Source organism: Humulus lupulus, chromosome 2 (genome assembly GCF_963169125.1).
Source record: "Humulus lupulus chromosome 2, drHumLupu1.1, whole genome shotgun sequence".
Classification (NCBI taxonomy): domain Eukaryota; kingdom Viridiplantae; phylum Streptophyta; class Magnoliopsida; order Rosales; family Cannabaceae; genus Humulus; species Humulus lupulus.
In genome coordinates, this window is record NC_084794.1 from 7,190,323 (window position 1) to 7,210,756 (window position 20,434).

General features: G+C 35.9%; 2 protein-coding genes across 5 annotated transcripts; both read right to left on the minus strand.

Annotated features, from left to right (window-relative positions):
* Positions 1-1,977: 1,977 nt before the first annotated feature.
* Positions 1,978-7,107, minus strand: LOC133817098 (UPF0481 protein At3g47200-like). Of its 4 annotated transcripts, none has more exons than XM_062249488.1 (2): positions 6,661-7,107; positions 1,978-3,567 (listed from the first exon to the last, which is right to left on the minus strand). In XM_062249488.1, exon 2 carries the CDS (start codon positions 3,536-3,538, stop codon positions 2,171-2,173), a length of 1,368 nt encoding a protein of 455 aa, XP_062105472.1. In that variant the 5' UTR covers positions 3,539-3,567; positions 6,661-7,107; the 3' UTR covers positions 1,978-2,170. The 4 variants fall into 4 exon arrangements, with proteins under 4 accessions (XP_062105472.1, XP_062105475.1, XP_062105474.1 ...); XM_062249491.1 differs by lacking the exon at positions 6,661-7,107 and adding an exon at positions 5,482-6,564; XM_062249490.1 differs by lacking the exon at positions 6,661-7,107 and adding an exon at positions 4,050-5,258.
* A 9,019-nt stretch (positions 7,108-16,126) lies between these two features.
* On the minus strand, positions 16,127-19,373 carry LOC133813866 (putative UPF0481 protein At3g02645). Its single transcript, XM_062246902.1, has 3 exons — positions 19,211-19,373; positions 17,179-17,976; positions 16,127-17,000 (listed from the first exon to the last, which is right to left on the minus strand). Exons 2-3 carry the CDS (start codon positions 17,951-17,953, stop codon positions 16,243-16,245), a joined length of 1,533 nt encoding a protein of 510 aa, XP_062102886.1. The 5' UTR covers positions 17,954-17,976; positions 19,211-19,373; the 3' UTR covers positions 16,127-16,242.
* Between the last annotated feature and the right edge of the window lie 1,061 nt (positions 19,374-20,434).

Sequence of the window (20,434 nt, forward strand, 5' to 3'; positions counted from 1 at the left end):
CAAAATGTCATAACCCATTACAAGCCTATATACCGAGCAATATCACTAACAATCAGTTACACTTTTCGAAGGAAATAAATCTCCTATAAAAACTTCAACTAAGTCTAATAGGCGCCAACAATTGAGCATCCAACTATTGTGAAGTAACACAAACCTTCATTTCTGAATGACAATATGACATATCAACTCTAATAATGCAATAACACCTTAAAAAAATCATAAAATTAAATGTTTCATTATTAGAAAATAAGCAACGATCTACCATATCTACGAAGATTGACATGAAATGATGAACGATCACAAATCTAGGAACCAATATCATGTTCGTCCATAGCCAGATCTTACTAAAGTCCAAACAGGAAAATACTGTCACGAAGACCATGAACCCCATCAGTAGGATTCTTAACAATAGAATTAAACAAATGAACCACACAAGGGAAAGTAACAAAACACACTGAAGACAAATACGTAAAACATAAAACTAAAACCAGTAACCATAACAAACAGCTGACAAATGCCCTGCTTTCCAACCACACTCCTCTTTATCCGACCCAACCCAAAACCCCAAGCTGGCTAAACCCGTCCCACCACCTAGCAATAATCTCCATGCAAATGACTCAGACCTAAGCCTCATCCCTTATCCCTGAGACAAACCCATGCCTGAGCCACCCCTCAATTGCAAATTGATCCAGCACCCCAAAGACAAAACCTCGTCGGTTAATAGCAAAAATCAAGTGAAGAGTGTCCATAGCAGAAGAACATCCTCCGATTTATTCCCCCACCACTCGTAACTGCTCCTCACCATGTTATCCTCGCCGACCACCAGAAGAGGCCTGAGAACACCAAAAAACAAGAAGAGGAAGGGAAAACCTCGACCTTGCCAGGTTGGATTCACAATCCTCTCGACCAGAACCACACAAAACCCAAAACTGGGTTGATAAGCTCTAGCTGAGATGTACTACCACGGGAGACTGGCAGCACCGCCATTTGGAGAAGAAAGGAAAACCATAGCAGAGAGATGAAAGGACGTATGCATGAAGAAAAATTCCATACTTAAAGGTAGGAATATATATATTTATATTAAAAGATAAGTTGATTTTTTCTTGGAAGGAAATGATGCCATTAAGCTAGAATAAAGTTTAGAACCTAAACATGGCTTCCTTCCCTTTGATTAAAAATAACAGTGTAGGGGTACTAGAGTCCACTTCACTGAGTGAGTACTAATTAATAAAATTATATCACATATATACAACAAGTACAAGCCTGCTTCCAATTTCTCAGGTCCGGCTTAACTAATACATTTATTACATGCATTAAAATGAGACTGACTTGGAACTTGGATGGTCATGGTCCCTTTACTTTACACTTTGCAAATACAGAAATATATATGTTGAAATGGTTGGTCTACATCAAACATCAGATCAAGTTAGAAATGTTTCGTTTTTCGCCTAGTTTTGTTTACCATATTATCAATTGAGTCTAGGTTCAATCTCTAGTATTTTTAAGTTTGTTGTACAGTTGCAAAATCAAACTCTATAAATGTGTCCTATTTTCTCATTTGTTAAAAAAAAGGAAAAAAGAACATATTTCATTTGTAAAAGTATAGGGCTATTTTAGAGAGCTAAACACTTGGGTTTTAGTTAAAGGTTTTTTTGTACATGGTCAAGTGTAATTGGGATTTTGCCTAGGTTGTAATCAATCAGATGTTGGGTGTCTCAAGTGGTGACAGCCTATAATCTCCATTGTTGTGCATAGTGCATAGAGAAACATCACAAAGGGAGTTCAAAGAGGATATATGTAGGCTCAAGATTTTGGGTTGAACCTAAGTTTTTGGTGTTGATTTTTTGTTACTTTTCTTGTTGGTTTTATCTTGTGTTTGTGCAAGTTATATCTACTGGTTTTTGTTACCTTTGTGTGTGCAAGTGAAGCTGGTTGTGTGTTGATGAATTTCCTTACAATATATACAAGCACAACAGATATCATTATCTTAATTTCATGTGATAGAAATAGAGAAATATTACATAAAGGACATTAAAATAGACAATACATCACATCTAAGTAGCACAATCATTGTAAATGAACTAACTAAAACAAACTAGGAAAAACCAGTTGCAAAAAGAAAACAATATAAATTAATTTTACCTGCAAGCAGGGCAACATATAAAAAAAGCTATTGATGGATAGTGAATAAAGTTTGTAAGAAAGTAAGAATGAGTAGTATAGCTGCACCAAAAATTGAAATAACTGCCCATGGGTGTCTGAAATAGTCATGTATCAGCACTCTTCGATATCTAGGCCAACGACGTTGACAATATTTATTCACCTCCTTGGCAAGATCATGATAATAGAAATGCCACAAATTAGTATCATTAACGATTTGATTGAAGAATACAACTGTCTCCTTATCATCTGTCCAGTTTTCAATTATCTTTTTCTCTGAAAATATTTGCACGTCTTTGCTAGAATTAATAAGGTAGTTCAGTAATCTAAGGTAAGAGGTGATCAATTCTTCACAACGAGGGAGAGACTGCTCCAAGCATATTAGATTTCGAAACATAGACTCTGTGCCAGGATGAATGAATAGTGAAGGAATCTCCATTACGCCATCCTTGAATTTGATATCCAAAATACTAGAAAATGTACCACGTGTAGCCTTCTTGAACGTTATTCCTGCTTTAAGCAGAACTGTAGCTGATGGTATCACTTGCCACTCATCAGTGAAGCAATTCAAACTTCTTTCTTGTTTTGCTATACATGATGACAAAATCAATGAGTTCCTTAATAGATCAAGAATGTGCTTACTTTCACATTTTTGAACCTCTTCACAAATGTTTATCTTTCTAGTGAAAATGTTATCAAAAAAATTTGTGACTAGTGTAATCAAAGGGATCTTTTCATCTGGAGTCATGGTCATTTTGAACAAACAGTCAAGAACCAACCACGGTACTTGATTTTCCAACAAAATCAAGTCATAGTAGAGTAATATCATCATACGATTCGAACTAAAGATGGGGTCATAGATTCCTATAAGTTCACCATAATTGTATTTGCGAAAAACTTCAATGAAGAAGCAGCCATCAATTACCAAAACTTGTATAAATTCATCCATACTCATATCGATTGATCCATCGTAGCACTCTCGAGCTTCTTTTTGAAGTTTGCTAATGGCTGTTGTGAGTTCACTCAATTTGCTCTTTGGATTTGTATCTGGAAAACGAGAGATGAGTTCATGTAAATATCTCAATTTGATTTGTTGGGTGGCTTTCAAATGCGGTTGGTTGTAGTGGTAGGGCCCAATTGAAAATGCATTGGGTGCATAAGCTCTTGGATTTTGCCTTGATAACATGTTTGGGACTCTAAAGATGCAGGGACTACACTTGGGTTGCATTGACACACTATCAGATATCATATTTTCCAGCTTAGTTGCCATTGCCTCAACATCAATCGTAATATAATCCCTTACATCCTCTTCTTCTACATCACTAGCCAATGCATCAATATTAATCCTTCTATAATTTCCTCCTGCCTGATTTACCATTATTATTATCTCCCCTATCTTTATTATTCCTGCAAGTACAAATGAAGAGAGGGAGTAAAGAGATAGATAGAGAATTAGGAATGTAATTAAGATGCCAAGGGTAGTATGGCAAATATAAAACAAACAGAGGATAGTGTATGTGTAGCCCAGAAGAAATAAAAATGCACCAAAAACTTACTTTTGATGTTTAAGAGGTTTTTGATGTAAACTCCAGGCTCTCACTTTAATTTTGTCTCTATAACGAACATTTAAAGGTAGGTCTGGTCCTAGGCATAAGTGGAACTTTTCAACAAGTATTTGTTAAGAGTGGTTATAACTCATTGTAACTACTCGTACATTCTGTTATTATACAGCTCACTTGTTGTTAATTATAATTAGTGTTAGCTGTACATTCTGTTAGGTAGTTAGTTAGGCTTTCTCTTCATGTAATCTCTATTTATACTTGAGTATATTCATTCATTCAATTCAATGAGAGATTATTCAATTAAGAGCTTCTTCTTACAATCCTAACCTGGTATTAGTGCCCTAAGCGATTTTTTTCCGATTGATTTCTTGCTTCATTACTCTCTCCTTCCTTTGTTGAAATCTTCTTCAAGTGTTCATCCATGGCTTCCGTCGTTCCATCTTCCACGACTGCCTCTTCGTTTGCGCCAGTCCTCTTCTCACATAACTTGTCTGTGAAATTGGACTCACACAACTTTCTACCCTGGAGGCCACAGGTTCTTGCCGCCATTAGAGGTCACATGCTTGAAGATTACATAGATCTGGACCACATGCCACCATTGAAGTTCCTCACAGATGCAGATCGTGCTGCTGCTCTAGTCAACTCGGCGTATACTCAATGGAAGCAACAAGATAATCTTCTGTATTCATGGCTCCTCTCCTCCATGATTGAAAGCATTCTCACACGAGTAGTTGGTTTAGACACCTCCGCTCAGGTTTGGTCTATTCTTGATACTTACTTCACTACTCAAACTAATGCTAAAATCGATCAATTCCACACTCAATTACGAAATCTTAAGAAAGGTTCCCTATCTTTGAATGATTACTTACTCAAGATCAAGTTTCTAGTTGATTAGCATAGCTCTGTAGGTCACACCACCACTGCGACAGAACACATCACTGCCTTTTTCAATGGCCTTCCTTCTGAATATGATGTGTTTGTCATCTCCATCAATTCTCGCCAGTCTTCCTACACTGTTGCCGAGATTGAATCTCTCATTCTCTCTCAAGAAAGTCGTCTAGAGAAACACAATCACGATCTTGATTCCAATCCTCAGGCCAATGCTGCTTACAGAAGAGGAGGCTTGAATTCTTTTTCGAATTCTGGTTATGGTCGATCTTCTACATCGAATCCCTCTCAACCTTCCTTTTCTTCTACTGGTCATGGATCTTCTTGGAATCCTTATGCTGGTGGTCGTGGTCGTGCATCCAATCCTGGTAGATTCTACAGTGAAGCTCCTCCAAACTCAACTTCTCCTCAAAGGAATCGCCCCATTTGTCAGCTCTGCTCTCGTCTAGGCCACTATTCATCCAGATGTCATTAGCGATTCAACTATGACTTTCCTAGGTTTGGAGCACAACCTATAGACAAATCCACCTCTTCCATGAATGCTCTAGTAGCATCTTCAGACATGGTTAATGATCCCTCTTGGTATCCTGATTCGGGGGCAACGAATCACTGCACCAACAATGATCAGAATTTCTTGAGCAAAGGTCACTATTTCGGTCACTATTTCGGTTCTGAGCAACTTCATGTTGGTGATGGATCAAGCCTAGCTATTTCCAACATTGGTAAGTCTGCTATACAGTCTCTTTGTCCTTCCAAACCACTTTTCTTGAATCATCTTTTACATGTTCCTAACATTAAGAAAAATCTAATCTGTGTTTCTCAATTGACTAAAGACAATAATGTCTACTGTGAGTTTCATTATGATTTTTACCTTGAGAAAGACCGGGTCACCAATCAAACTCTGATGCGAGGGATTCTTAACAATGGTCTCTATGCATTTCCCTTGTCTTCCTTCCAGCTTGTTCACCCAGCTTCGGTGTCATCCTCCTGCACTTCTGCTTCTGTCAATGATTGCCAATCTCAATCTTTGTCAAATTGTTTTTCTGTCAATGTACCTAGTTCTAGTTCACAAAGTAATTCTGAATTTTTGTTATGGCATAATAGATTGGGACACTCATTTGGCAAAGTTGTAAAGTCCATTCTCTCTCAATGTAATCTTCCTCACATTAATAAAACACAATTTGATTTTTGTTCATCATGTTGTCAAGGAAAAATACACAAGTTCCCTTTTCCTACTTCTAAATCTGAGTACACTAATCCTTTAGAGCTAATCCATTCTGACCTATGGGGGCCAGCTCCTGTGTTTTCTTCCAATAGTTATAGGTATTACATACACTTTATAGACTCATACTCTAGATACACTTGGGTCTACCTACTCAAAGCTAAGTCCGAAGCCATACAGACCTTTATAAACTTTAAAACTCAGATTGAAAATGAACTTGGTCTTAAGATAAAAGCAATCCAAACAGATTGGGGAGGTGAGTAACAGACTTTTACTCAATACCTCTTAGAGAATGGCATAAACCATCGTGTCTCCTTTCCTAAAACATCTGAGGAAAATGGTCTTGCTGAGCGCAAGCACTTGCATATTATTGAGACATCCTCGACCCTTCTTGCCAATGCTTCTATGGGATGAAGCTGTTCGAACCTCTGTATATCTCATAAATCGTTTGCTCTCCCCTGTTATTTCTAATGTCCCTCCACTATTTCGTTTGTGAATTCGTTTGTTTCACAAACAACCTGATTACTCTAAGCTCAAGACATTTGGTTGTGAGTGTTTCCCTAACACCAGACTCTATAATTCCATTACAATTTCTAAAAAGAAAAAAGAAAATTGGATCTTGACCAATAGACATCGTTGAACCTCTCTCTCTCACTTTTTTATTCTCGTTTAAAAAGCACAATCTCATAATACCTTTAAATATATCAAGATTCAAATGTTGAACCTCTCATAATTCTGCTCCTTATGGAAAGAAAAGCAAAGTTAAAATTTAATCAAGCTTAAAATTTTCCAGGCTCAACCTAATAATATAATACTAAAAAAGCGTACCTTTGATGTTAGCGAGAACGAAAGCCAAAGAGAGCTATAGACGATGGAAAATGGCGGCTTTTGTATTGAGATAAGTTGGTTTGTATTGACCGAGCAACTTACGAGGAGGGGCATATCACTCGTATTTTCTAATGTAAAAATTATGGTTTTTTCGTAATTGTGAAGAGAAAAAGACCGTTCACTAAGAAAGTTTTATGACGGTGATAAGCATGTGTGTGTGGTGAGATCAAATTTTGCAAAAAGTATGGAAATGGAATCTTCAGATAAAGAACTGTAAATTTGTACATGAAATTATATCCAATTTTTGGTCAAAAAACGAATCAGTACTAAATGACCAACTTTTATTCAAAGGATATTATTCTAGAAATGAAAGAGAAATAATGTTAATTTGTATTTTTATACTAATCGAATTTCATTTATTTATTTTGTTGGTATTTTTAGATGAAATTGGAATTAAATTATAAAAATTCTTTTCTTGATAAGCAGGTTTATTGTCTGAGACTTTTTTTTTTTTTTTTTTTTTTTTCATTTATGGTAATTGCTAGGGGTATTATTGGTGACTGATAACTTATGGATAAATAGTTATTTTTTTTTTGTACTTTTGAACTTATAAATGTAGAAAAATCAATGGTGATATTAGTTTATTATTAGCTGCTGTAATTAATTTTTGTATTTTTATGATCTTAGTTAGTTTAGTTGTTCTTTTTGTGGTTTTTAAGAGCTAATGAGTTGAAAACAATAGTTTCATGGATAGATATTTGTATAAGGGTTTATACCTTTTTAAATCCTGTGTTTTTCTCCATTACTTATTTGGACCATGTGTTTTGACAAATTATTTTTTGGACCCTATGTTTTGTACAATTGTTAAAATAGAACCCTAAACTCAATTTTGATGAAGAAAAAATTGAATATAACAACACAGTTTTTAAGCAGAATGATTTTATTTTTGTTCTGAATTGTTAGTTTGGTAAATTATTTGTGATTTTAGTTGAGAAAATATTGACCAAAATTGGGTTTAGGGTTCTATTTTAACCATTTTACAAAACATAGGGTCTAAAAAGTAATTTGTCAAAACACAGAGTCCAAACAGGTAATGGAAAAAAACACAGGGTCCAAAAAAGTATAAACCCTTTGTACAAAGAATGAAACTAAAATTGTAAAACTATTTAAGCTAAATTTTGATGCTGAAATAGCAGGTTTGTAGTAGCAAAGTAGATTCTGCTAAAACATTTTGATCAGGTTGCATTTGGAAAGTTGTGCATGTTTGGAATTTTAGAAGGTGAGCTGGATTAGTAGCTGATGTGGCAAGTACAGAGGGCATGAGTCAATTTGGAAGCAAATGTCAGAGAAAGGAAGGCAAGGAACCCGTGTGTGAATCAAAGGAGGGGCAATTTTGTACTTAGATGACTAAATTGGGAAACCTAGAGGAGAAAGAGAGGGAGACAGCCGCAAAAAGGAGGAGTCTGCCATTTTTTGGAAAAAGGAGAGAAGAAAGACAAAGGAAGAAAATGAGAGAAACAAGAAGGAAGAATAGGCGAACGCAGAAAGAAAATTCATCATCATTAATTGGATTTGCTTTTTCTCTTGTTTCTAAATTTTATCTTATATTTTCTATTTTAATTTCTACTGTGATACTTATGGGCAGTATTGAACTTGGATTAATGCTCTTTAAATTAGCCATGAACTAATTTTTTTGTGTGCCTTGAATTGTTAATGGACCCTATCATAGTGTAGTAATTTCTTGCACCTTATTTTAGTGAAATCTTTCTTGTTCATTCAAGTGTGCTTATTGTTAATTTCTTGTTGTTGTTTGGCCAGCAATTGCAAGATGTTTAATTATGTTTGATGCTGGAAGGGTTTAATATAATGGGAAGAACTTGGATGACACAAGTTCATAATCTGTGCTAGGTTATGTTAGTAAATAACATAAGGATGTTTGCCTTGTGTAACTTTTTAGAATTGAACCTTAAATTTGTATTCTTAAATTTGATTTGGCACAAGAATATGTTTAATTAGGTAAAAGATTTAATATCATAGAATTTGGGAAAGTTTTATGAGTTCTTATTGAATTCTTGATAACCTCGGAATTTTGCTAAAATATTGCTGCCACAATCTATTTAGTATAATTGTAATGCCCTGCTTACTCCAAGACCGTTACTGTGAGCTTTAAATAGTGTTTAACTCGCTAAACGAGTCATTAGGTTATAAACGTTCATCTAGGTGTCATTAATAGGCTAGGGTGAAAATTTTCTATTAAAAGGAATAGATATATTTTATTTAAAGTATTAATCTGTACATAGGCCCATAAAAGCGTTTACAAGTTATTTATAATCCAAAATGGTCATTACAGTGGAAAAATTACAACCCACCGACCTAAGCGGCAAAATATAGGGTTAACTCCTAGTTCCCTTGAGAAACACCTTGGCCGTGGTGGTCAAGCGGTCACATATGTACACATCACCACCTAAGCTCTCCACTCAAGGCTGGGTGAGCTTTTCTTTCCCTTTATCTGCACCACATAACACCCATGAGCCAAGGCTCAGCAAGAAAACTCATTACTGCATGTATACAATATCAAATGATGATTATGATAATCATACCGGGCTTGTAGCCCTAATCAGATAATATTGAGATTCTAATAATCATGCTGGGGCGTGTATCCCTAATCAGATGGTATCGAGATTCTAGTAATCATGCTGGGGCTTGTAGCCCTAATCAGATAAGTGTAAATCACTTTAAGATTCTAGTAACCATGCTGGAGCTTATAGCCCTAATCAGATAAATGATTAATGAGTAAGTCAAGAAGTTAAACCAGATGAGTGACTATGGAGTCACAAACTTGAATCAGATAAGTGACTGATGAGTGAGTCACGAACTTGGGCTCTGCACCCTTAGCCATGTGACGTTGTAGTCACATGGGCCTTCTGGCCCTGGCTCTAGGCAACTAGCCTTTAGACTAGACAAGATCTTTTGTTTTCATCGAACTTAAGGACGGTCAAGCATTTCATGCTTATGATGATAGTGGGTATGTCGATTAGATCTAATCTTTTCGGCTTGCGTTGAACACGCTAGTACCGTTCTTGACTCATAAGCCAATACCATTCGACCAGTGCTCAGTACTATTGCCGAACTTGACTAATGAGTCACAGCTTCACAGTCAATACTGATACCTTTGTCGATTCCTGACTCATAGGTCAGTGTCATACACAGACAAGCAAATTGCTAAGAATTTTATATGCATTCCAGATATACAAATAGAGCTCTCAACATGTTACATCAATAACCTGCATGTCACGTACTAGGTGCAGTTTTCTTACCTCTGGTTCGAGCGTGAAACAAATTAAAAGAGCGACCCTTGAGAACGATCAATCCCTTGATCCTTTAGTGGTCACCTAGTCATAGCCAAATATGGAACTATATCAATGAAATCAACAATAAAAGGTTCTTGACCTAAACCTCACTCCCGAGACCTCGAATCATACTCAAACGGTTAGTAGATTTGATCCCGAGCCTTAGGAATTGAAACCCCGAGCCAAAAACCCTCAAAAGTGCCCAAAATAGGACCCTGGAAAAACAGGGTAGCGCTACCCCCCTAGCGCCTAGGCGCTACAAACAGGGATGCTTTGCCCTGGACAACGCTGTAGCGCCCTCCCTTGGGCGCTGTAGCGCTAGAACCAGGGTGATTCAGCCCTGGTTTTTCCCCCTTTGACTTCTCCACTTTCCAACCTTCAAAACCTGATTCTAAACCTCAACCAAACTCACAAATGAACCCAAATACCCATTCTACAAGTCCTAGGCATTAAAACCCAACCAAACTTTGCTAAAAACTTCCATCAATTTTCAACTATCCAATTCAAAGGTCCAGCTGAAAATCAATACAAAAACACAGTATAAACCAGAGTTTCTATGGTTAGAATCTTACCTCAAGCTCAATATGGAACCCTCTTCAATGGTGGAACACAACCCTAGACCCTCAAGGCTTGATTCCCTAGCTTGATTCCTCAAATGGAGTTCAAAAATTCCAAAGAAAGAAGAAGGAAAAATGGTGATCATGAGAAGAAGAAGATGAGCTCTGTTTTGGTCCAGTTTAAGTCCTTCCACAGGCTTCTACTTAGTTCACATATAACCTTAGGTCAAAAGACCAAAATTCCCTAGGTTAAATAATTTCCTTTCAAAGCTAGCAAGGGAAAAATCATCATTTCCCATCTATCTCGTTAATTATAATTAATGTCCTCCAATTCTCGTTACTCCCAATATTCTCAAATGCTAATAAATCATATCCCATTACTCTTTAATTCCCGATAATGTATTAATCATCAAATTACCCCGAGACTCACCCTGAGCCCCAAAATTAATCCCATTATGACAAAAATGCTAACTTGCATTAATATATCGTCTCATGCCAAATAGCTCGAACAAATCCACATTATAATGTGGCATCATCAATAATTCACCAACATGCATGAAAATATACAATTACGCCATCAACAGGCCAAATTGCCAAAATACCCTTATGATGAAAAGTGGACTCATAGGCATACATTTATCATCATATAATAATATAATTCACATAAACATGCATATAATCATTTAATGGCATAATAAATCAATTATGGATCCCGACTTTCTAATCCAACCATTAAACCTCACTAGGGATTTTGGGGCATTACAATAATTGACATAGGAGGATTTAATAATTCAAGTCCATTCTACAATATACGTATTTCTTTCTAATTACTTTGTTTAGTTTAGTTTTATTTTCAGTATTTTCATCTTCTTAATATTTAGTTTAGCTTACAAATAACTCATTTAATTGTTAATACATTTAAGTTGCTTAGTAATTGTTTTGCCTATTTTTCAATTTTGCAATCCCTGTGGAGACGATACTCAACTTATCACTGTATTACTTGTGTGATTGCGTACACTTGTGTATTTAAATCAATTAATTTTTTCACAACAATTTTTTGGCACCGTTGCTGGGGATTGAAATTAGAAATTTGTGTAATATAAATTATTTGCAATTTATTTTTCTTTGTTGTTCTAATCTTGTTTGCTTGTTCCAGTGTTTTCTCAGGTGACTATTGTATGAACGAGCAAGAAGACCTTGAACTAGCTCCTATTGACCGCGAGATTGAACGTACATTTAGAAGAAGACTAAGGGAACAACAGGCACAAAATCGCCTTAATATGGCTGAAGAGGTTGAAGGAGTTGAGGGTGCTAATAATATCGCTAACACGATTGCTATGGCTGATGATAGAGAGAGAGCCATGCTGTGCTGCCCCCATGTTCATTGAGCTTAATCCGGGCATTGTTAGGCCTGAAATTCAAGCACCCCAATTCGAGTTGAAGCCCGTGATGTTCCAAATGTTGCAGACAGTGGGTCAATTTAGTGGGCTGCCTACTAAGGATCCTCGTCTTCATCTTCGTTCATTTTTGGAGGTGAGTGATTCTTTCAAGCTACAAGGAGTGAGTGAAGAGGCCCTAAGGTTTAAATTTTTCCCTTTCTCTTTGAGGGATTGAGCTAGAGCTTGGCTCAACACCCTTCCTCCTGACTCGGTGACTACATGGAATGAGTTGGTTGAAAAATTCTTAATGAAGTACTTTCATCCTACCAAAAATGCCAAGTTTCGCAATGAAGTCATGTCTTTTCAGCTACTGGAAGATGAATCATTTTGTGAAGCTTGGGAGAGATTTAAAAAGTTATTGAAGAAGTGCACACACCATGGGATTTTGCATTGTATACAAATGGAAACATTAAATAATGGGTTCAATTCTTCCACTCGCATGGTATTGGATGCTTCAGCTAATGGGGTTATTCTCTCTAAGTCCTACAATGAAGCCTATGACATTTTGGAGAGGATTGCTAGCAACAATTACCAATGTTCCAATGCTAGAGCCTCAACAATTCAAAAAGTAGCGGGTGTACTTGAAGTGGAAGCATTGACAGCTTTGACCGCCCAAGTTTCATCAATGACTAACCTTCTCAAGAACATGAGTTTGGGGGGAACGGTACAATCAGCTACAATGGGACAAGTTGTTGATGTGTCTTGTGTTTATTGTGGAGATGGGCACACATTTGAGAGTTGTCCTTCGAATCCCACTTCGGTTTGTTATGTGGGGAATCAAAATGCCAACGGTAATAACTCATATTCAAACTCTTATAATCCTGGGTGGAGGCAACATCCAACATTTCTCATGGGGGGAGGGTAGCTAGTTCAAGCGAAGCACCAATGCAAAACAAGCCTATATATCCACTGGGGTTTTCTCAACAAAAACCAAGAGCTCAACCACTTCCTCCTCAAGTGCTCAATCAAGCTCATTGGAGAGACTAATGAAAGAATATATGGCCAAGAATGATGATGTGAGTCAAAGCCAAGCGGCATCCTTGAGGAACCTAGAGATTCAAATGGGGCAGCTATCTAAGGAGTTAAGGAATAGACCACAAGGCACCTTTCCTAGTGATACCGAAAATCCAAGGAGAGATGGTAAGGAGCATTGCAAGGCAGTTACCTTGAGGGAGTGGTAAAAATCTAGAGTTGAATGAGGATAATCCTAAGAGCAAACACGAGCCCACTTCAATCCAAAGTAGTGTGGAAAAGGAAAAAAGAGTTGGGAGTTCGAATATGTCCAATACTGATCCTGAAGCAAATGCTGCAACAATTCCTCAGCAAAATGTATCAGTGAAGCCAATGAGCAAGCCACCTCCACCATTTCCTCAGTAATTTCAAAAGCAGCAGCAAGATAGCCAATTTCAAAGATTTTTGGATGTATTGAAGCAACTCCACATCAATATAACTCTGGTGGAAGCTTTGGAACAAATGCCTAACTATGTAAAGTTCTTGAAGGATATTTTGACAAAGAAGAGGAAACTTGGAGAATTTGAAACGGTGGTTTTGACTGAAGATTGTAGTGCCATATTGAAGAATAAAATTCCTCCTAAATTGAAAGATCCGGGCAGCTTTACAATTCATTGTTCTATTGGTGTAGAGATGTTGGTAGAGCACTTTGAGACTTGGGGGCTAGTATTAATTTGATGCCCATGTCGATTTTCAAGAAGTTAGGAATTGGAGAAGCAAGGCCAACCATTGTCACTTTGCAATTAGCGGATCGATCTATGGCACACCCGGAGGGCAAGATTGAAGATGTACTTGTGCAAGTTGATAAATTCATTTTTCCAACGAATTTCATTATTCTTGATTATGAAGCGGATTGAGATGTTCCAATAATTTTGGGAAGACCATTTTTTGCCATCGGAAGGACTTTGATTGATGTTAAAAAAGGATAGCTTACTATGAGAGTGAATGACCAACAAGTGACCTTTAATGTGTTCAATTCTATGAAGTTTCAGGATGAGATTGATGAATGCTCTTCTTTGAGTGTGATTGATACTATTGTGGCTGAAAAATTGCTAAAAGAAACGTGTAAAGATGAATTGGGAGTGATTTCACTTGAAGAAATGAGTGAAGAGGAAGAAACCCAAGTAACATGGGTAGAATCCCAGCAGCCTTTTACTAAAGTTAGAAGGAATTTTGAGTCCTTAGAGTTATCGGAAAGAAATTTCAAGCCTTCCAAGCCATCTATTCAAGAACCACCAAAGTTAGAATTGAAGTCTTTGCCTAGTCATTTGAAGTATGCTTATTTGGATTGTGAAGAGACTTTACCAGTGATTATTTCTGCGTTGTTGGGAGTTGAAAAAGAGAAGATGTTGCTTGATGTGTTGAAGAAATACAAGAAGGCTATTGGTTGGACTATGGCGGTTATAAATGGTATAAGTCCCTCACTTTGTATGCATAAGATTTTGCTGGAAGATTCTTGTAGCAATTATGTTGAACAACAACAGAGGCTTAATTCCATTATGAAGGAAGTGATAAAAAAAGAAGGTGATTAAATGGCTTGATGCTAGTATTATTTACCCAATCTCAGATAGTACGTGGGTCACCCCGGTTCAATGTGTTCCCAAGAAAGGGGGAGTCAATGTGATAGCTAATGATAACAATGAATTGATTTCCACAAGGAGAGTGACGGGTTGACATGTTTGTATGAATTATCGGAAGCTAAATAAAGCAACAAGAAAAGATCATTTCCCGCTGCTTTTTATTGATCAAATGCTTGATAGACTAGCAGGGAAGGAGTATTATTGCTTTTTGGATGGGTATTCAGGCTACAATCAAATTTTTATTGCTCCTGAAGATCAAGGAAAAATTACGTTTACGTGCCCATATGAGACATTTGCTTTTAGGAGGATGCCTTTTGGATTATGTAATGCACCCGCCACATTTCAACGTTGCACGATGGCTATTTTTTCAGATATGGTGGAGAAAACTCTTGAAGTGTTTATGGATGATTTTTCGGTGTTTGGTGAATCTTATGACACTTGTTTGGCTAATGTTGAGAAAGTGTTAGATAGATGTGAAAAAACAAACTTGGTGCTTAATTGAGAAAAGTGCAATTTTATGGTGCAAGAAGGCATTGTATTGGGTCATCAGATTTCTAACGAAGACATTGAGGTAGATAGAGCCAAGATTGAAGTCATTGAGAAGTTGCCACCACCTACTTCAGTCAAGGGAATTCAAAGTTTCTTGGGGCATGCGGGTTTCTATAGGAGGTTTATCAAAGATTTCTCAAAAATCTCTAAGCCTCTTTGTTCTTTACTAGAGCAAAATTGAGCTTTTGAGTTTACTAATGAGTGTCAAGAGGCCTTTGTCACTTTGAAGAAAGCTCTTGTATCTGCCTGTATTATTGTGGCACCAGATTGGTCCTTCTCTTTTGAGCTTATGTGCGATGCTAGTGATTTTGCTATAGGAGCTGTACTTGGCCAAAGAAAAGAGAAGGTGTTTCATTCCATCTATTATGCAAGCAAGACATTGGTCAATGCTAAACTGAACTACACTACCACTGAGAAATAACTTTTGGCTGTGGTATTTGCTTTTGATAAGTTTAGAGCATACCTTGTTTGAACTAAGGTTGTGGTGTACACGGACCATTTTGCCATCAAGTATCTCATTGCAAAGAAGGATGCCAAACCAAGACTCATTTGTTGAGTGTTGCTTCTTCAAGAATTTGATTTGGAAATTCGTGATAGAAAAAGAACGGAGAATCAAATAGTTATCATCTTTCTAGACTTGAAGATGATAATATGGATGATTTTGAGCGGCCAATTAAAGAGACATTTCGAGATGAGCAACTCTTAGTGGTGAGAGAAGTTTCAATTCCATGGTATGCTGATTTTGTGAATTATTTAGTGACTGGGAGGACTCCACCGGATTGGAAGGGTCAATAACTTAAAAATTCTTTCATGATGTCAACAATTTTCTAGGTGGATAGAGGTCAACAATTTGACCACAACAAATTCACCCACACAAAGACTGCAACTTATTTTTCCTTTATATATATAGTTACATATATAATTATAATTAAAAAGATGGTCTTTAAGAGTCTTCAAATTCTGAGTTTCTTAACCAATGATTAGTCATCAAGTTGCATTTTTCTATTTTTATGTTCCTAATTAGCAGTTTGCAGTTATATAGTTACATTAATACATTACAGTAAATAGCAGCCCAAATTACACACCCCCAATCAAGCTATTTAATTATGGTGAATAAAGTCTGTAAGAAACTAAGAATGAGTAGGATAGCTGCAACTACGACCGAAATAAGTGCCCACGGATGCTTGAAATAGTTATGCATAAGAACTCTTCGATATCTCGGCCAACTGCGTTCACAATATTTATTTACCTCCCACACAAGATCAAGATAGTAGAAATGAAAAATAGTACTGTCATTGAAGATTTGGTTGAAGAATATGGTGGCATCGTCAATATCCACCCAATTTTCAATGATCCCACTCTTTATAAATATTTCTGTGTCATGGGCAGTACTATCGAGGTAGTTTAACAATGCCATGTAAGAACTAATCACTTCACCACAATTAGGGAGGCATTGCTCAAAGCATATCAGATTCCTGAACAGAGACTCTGTGCAGTCCCCAATGAATAGTGAAGGAATCTCAATTACACCTTTGTTGAATTTGATATCCAAAATACTAGAAAATGTACCACTTGTAGCCTTCTTGAACTTTATTCCTGCCTCTTGCAGAGTTGTAGCAGGTGGCATTAGTTGCCAATTATCGGTGGAACAATTCAAACTTCTTTCTTGTTTTGCAATACTAGAAGGAAAAACCAGTGAGTTCCTTAATAGATCCAGAATGTGCTTGTTTTCGCATTTGTAATCATCTTCATGAAGGTCTACTCCTCTAGAGATAATGCCCTTGAAGTAACTAGTTACTAGTATATTCAATGGAAGATTTACGAGTGGAGCCATGGTCTCGTGAAACAAACAGTCTAATAGCTATGAGTACTCTTTGAGACAGTACAAATCTCCCAAGTTCTCAGATTACTTCATTCATGATAAGAAAATGGTGTAATACTTACAAAACATATATATGTCCAACCACTAAGCCAAACGGCAATTACAACAATATAACAGAAATTGGTTATTCTCCATTTGCTCTTGCTCAACGCGTCTCGGCTATCACGAAATCCTTCATCCATCTCGGTTGTGCGCGTGCCCTTTTCTCACGCGCTGTGTTGTTCAGTCGGTTCCCTTCGTTTGCCTCAACAGTTTCTCTTGCTGCATTTTCTGGCTGTTCTTGAGTGCACTTAGCTATTTCGGCTGCTTCATCCAACCAGTTCTGGGCCTTTGTTCGAATGGGCTTGGGGTCTAATGATATTTGGGCCTGGTTATCACAGTCAAGCACTAGCCAAGGTATTTGGTTTTCCAACAAAATTAAGTCATGATACAGCAATGTGGTCATGCAGTTGACACCGAAGATGGGGTCATCTTTTCCAGTGAGGTTGAAATACCTCCATTTGCAGAACAGTTCAATGAGGAAGCAGCCATCGAGTACTAACACTTTTACAAGTTCATCCATATTCGTATCGATTGATCCTTCGTAGCACTCCCGAGCCTCATTTTGAACCTCAATAAGGGCTGTAGTGAGCTCCATCAGTTTCCTCTTGGGGTCAGGAAAACGGGAGGTGAGTTCATGCAAATATCTGAGCTTGATTTTCTGGGTGGCTTGTAGATGTGATTTGGTGTAGTGGAATGGCCCAAATGAAAATGCATAGGGTGCATAAGCTTCTGGTTTATGCCTTGATAATATGTTTGGGACTCCAAAGATGCAGGGACTATGTTGAGGTGCCATTGACACAGTATCAGACATCAACTTTTCCAGTTCAGTTGCCAATGTATCAACTTTAATCCTCATATCATCTCCTCCAACATGCTCTGTCATTCTTCTTTTTTTTCCTCTTTATACTAAAAAGAAGTACAATGAAAGGAGGGGAAGAAATTTAAACTCATATAAAAAGAAAAAAAAACAAAAAAGATTATTGGATCTAAGACCAATAGACATTGTAGTACTCCAGCCTTATTGGTCCATAAGAGCTACGCTTATCATAGCTTTTTTATGCTCTCTTTGAAATTCTAATCTTTAATACATTTAAAATTTGGTATAAGCTTAAAATATTCCAGCCATCAACTAAAAAAATAGGGAAAATTGCATATATACTGTAAGTTAACAAAAAAAAAAGTCTAAATATACGGCAAGTGAAACTAATTACAAATATACGGCACCCAATTATAATACCAATCAATGAATGATCTATTGTTAAATAAGCCACTCAAGCCCACATAGCAACACATTCTTTTTTTTTTTTTGTTAACATGTTTGTAACAATGATTTACATAATTAATTTTATAGCTAAATTATTCAATTTTTGTAACTAAAATTTACAAAAAAAAAATGCTAGATGATAGAACAACTAAATTTGTAACAAATGCTATAGTTACAAAGTAAAAATATAAGTTACAAGATTGTAACAAGTAGTAACAAAACTATTACAATCAATAACAAAATTGTTACCGACAGTAACTAAAAATCATTAAAAAGTAAAAAAGTCAGTTACGAAATTGTAATAAGTAGTAACAAAACTATTACAATAAGTAAACAACTTTTACAAATTTGTAAACAACATTTACAAATTAATTCATATAAAAAAATGATTTTTATAACAAAAGTTTACATAACTAATTTACAAATAAAAATATATTTGTGTAACTAATATTTGCATAAATAATTTATAAAATTACTTAACATAATTATAATAAAAATTTACCAAACTAGTTTTATAATTTTAATAGTTATTTATCATTCCAATAGTATTTCTGGAACAATATTACTAATTTGTAACAACTTATTATTATTTCAATAATTATTTATCTTTTAGTATTATTTAAAGAATTTAATTTTAATCCCTATAGGTTATAACTAGCTATATATTCACTCATAAATGGGTAAGTATATAGTCATATAGATGATATTATACTTATAGTACTATTGTATGCATATTTATATGGATACATGTCTTAAATACATTCAATATCAAAAATTAAACCGTATATTTGATATGCATCGTATATTTTAAGTTTTTTTGAGATATACGGTGATGTATGTAATTTTTCCAAAAAAAATACAAATAAAAAGACGTACCTTTGAAGCTTAGCTAGCTGGTTGAAGGTGTTGCAGATTTTCTAAAGGCGCAACAAAAAGACGAGTACATTGTTGCTTCATTCCTATGAGAACGCAGCTACTTCAGAACAACTTTACAATTATAATAAGAAGACAAACAAGTTTGCAGAAGAGTGTGATTGGCCGAAGAGCGAAGGTCTCATATTAAAGGGGATAAAGAAAAATAATATTCAATAATACCAAAAATGTATGAGAAATAATGCAGCTACTTATTTGTAAAATAATCCCCAATCTTTAAGGTATTAGCACATTGGACCCAGATTTTTTTTCTGGGATACCAAATAGTACTATTAGCACAAAATCAGTTGCAAGTCTTACACACCAAAACAAATAAGAGCTTTGAATAATCATAATCATTATCAATATCAAATTATATAGAAAACTAGTCTTGTATAAAAATATACACTTAATCATCATCATCATTTTATACACTTAAAAACACATTAATTTATTTATATACTTAATGGTATACTTTAATAAAATTATATACTTCCTAGTATCAAAATATATTAATATATTTTCTCAAAAAAAAAAAACAATATTCTACTTAAAAATGATATCAAATAAATTGGATGAGATAGCTATTAACAAATATATACAACATAAAATAATATATTAAACTAACAATCAAAGTGTAAGAATTTGACAGAAAATAGAATATAATAACACTGAGGTTTTATGTGGTTCAGACTATAAAAAAGTTGTAATCCATGAGTCTTTGGTATTATTGGGTTTGAAGCTTGTTTGAGCAAGCTTCATTGGAGTCTTAGGCAACATATATATTAATTGCTCTGAGTTTACACTACTTAACTAGCCAAAGTTTTGAACCCTTTACAATGAGATATTTCAACCCTATTTATAGGAGACTCGGTCCTCATCATTTTGGGAGTAAAATGCTAATTAATTACATAGAGATGCACTAATGAAGACCATGGGCCCAGGAAAATTGCAGGAGCCCATTTGTAGAAAGTTTCCCACCAACTCTACAGGGAACAAGTATCTAACAGTGTCAGGATGTAAAGCCCCACGTCACTATGTTTTTCGAATGACGACTGGCCCTGAAAACCAACATGAGTCTTTCCAGCGTGTTTTGTTCTCACTCGCATGCAGCCTGGGAAAACTTACTTACCCATCATGAAATTACTCCAGGTCAAGCACGCTTAACTTTGGAGTTCTCAAGTGATG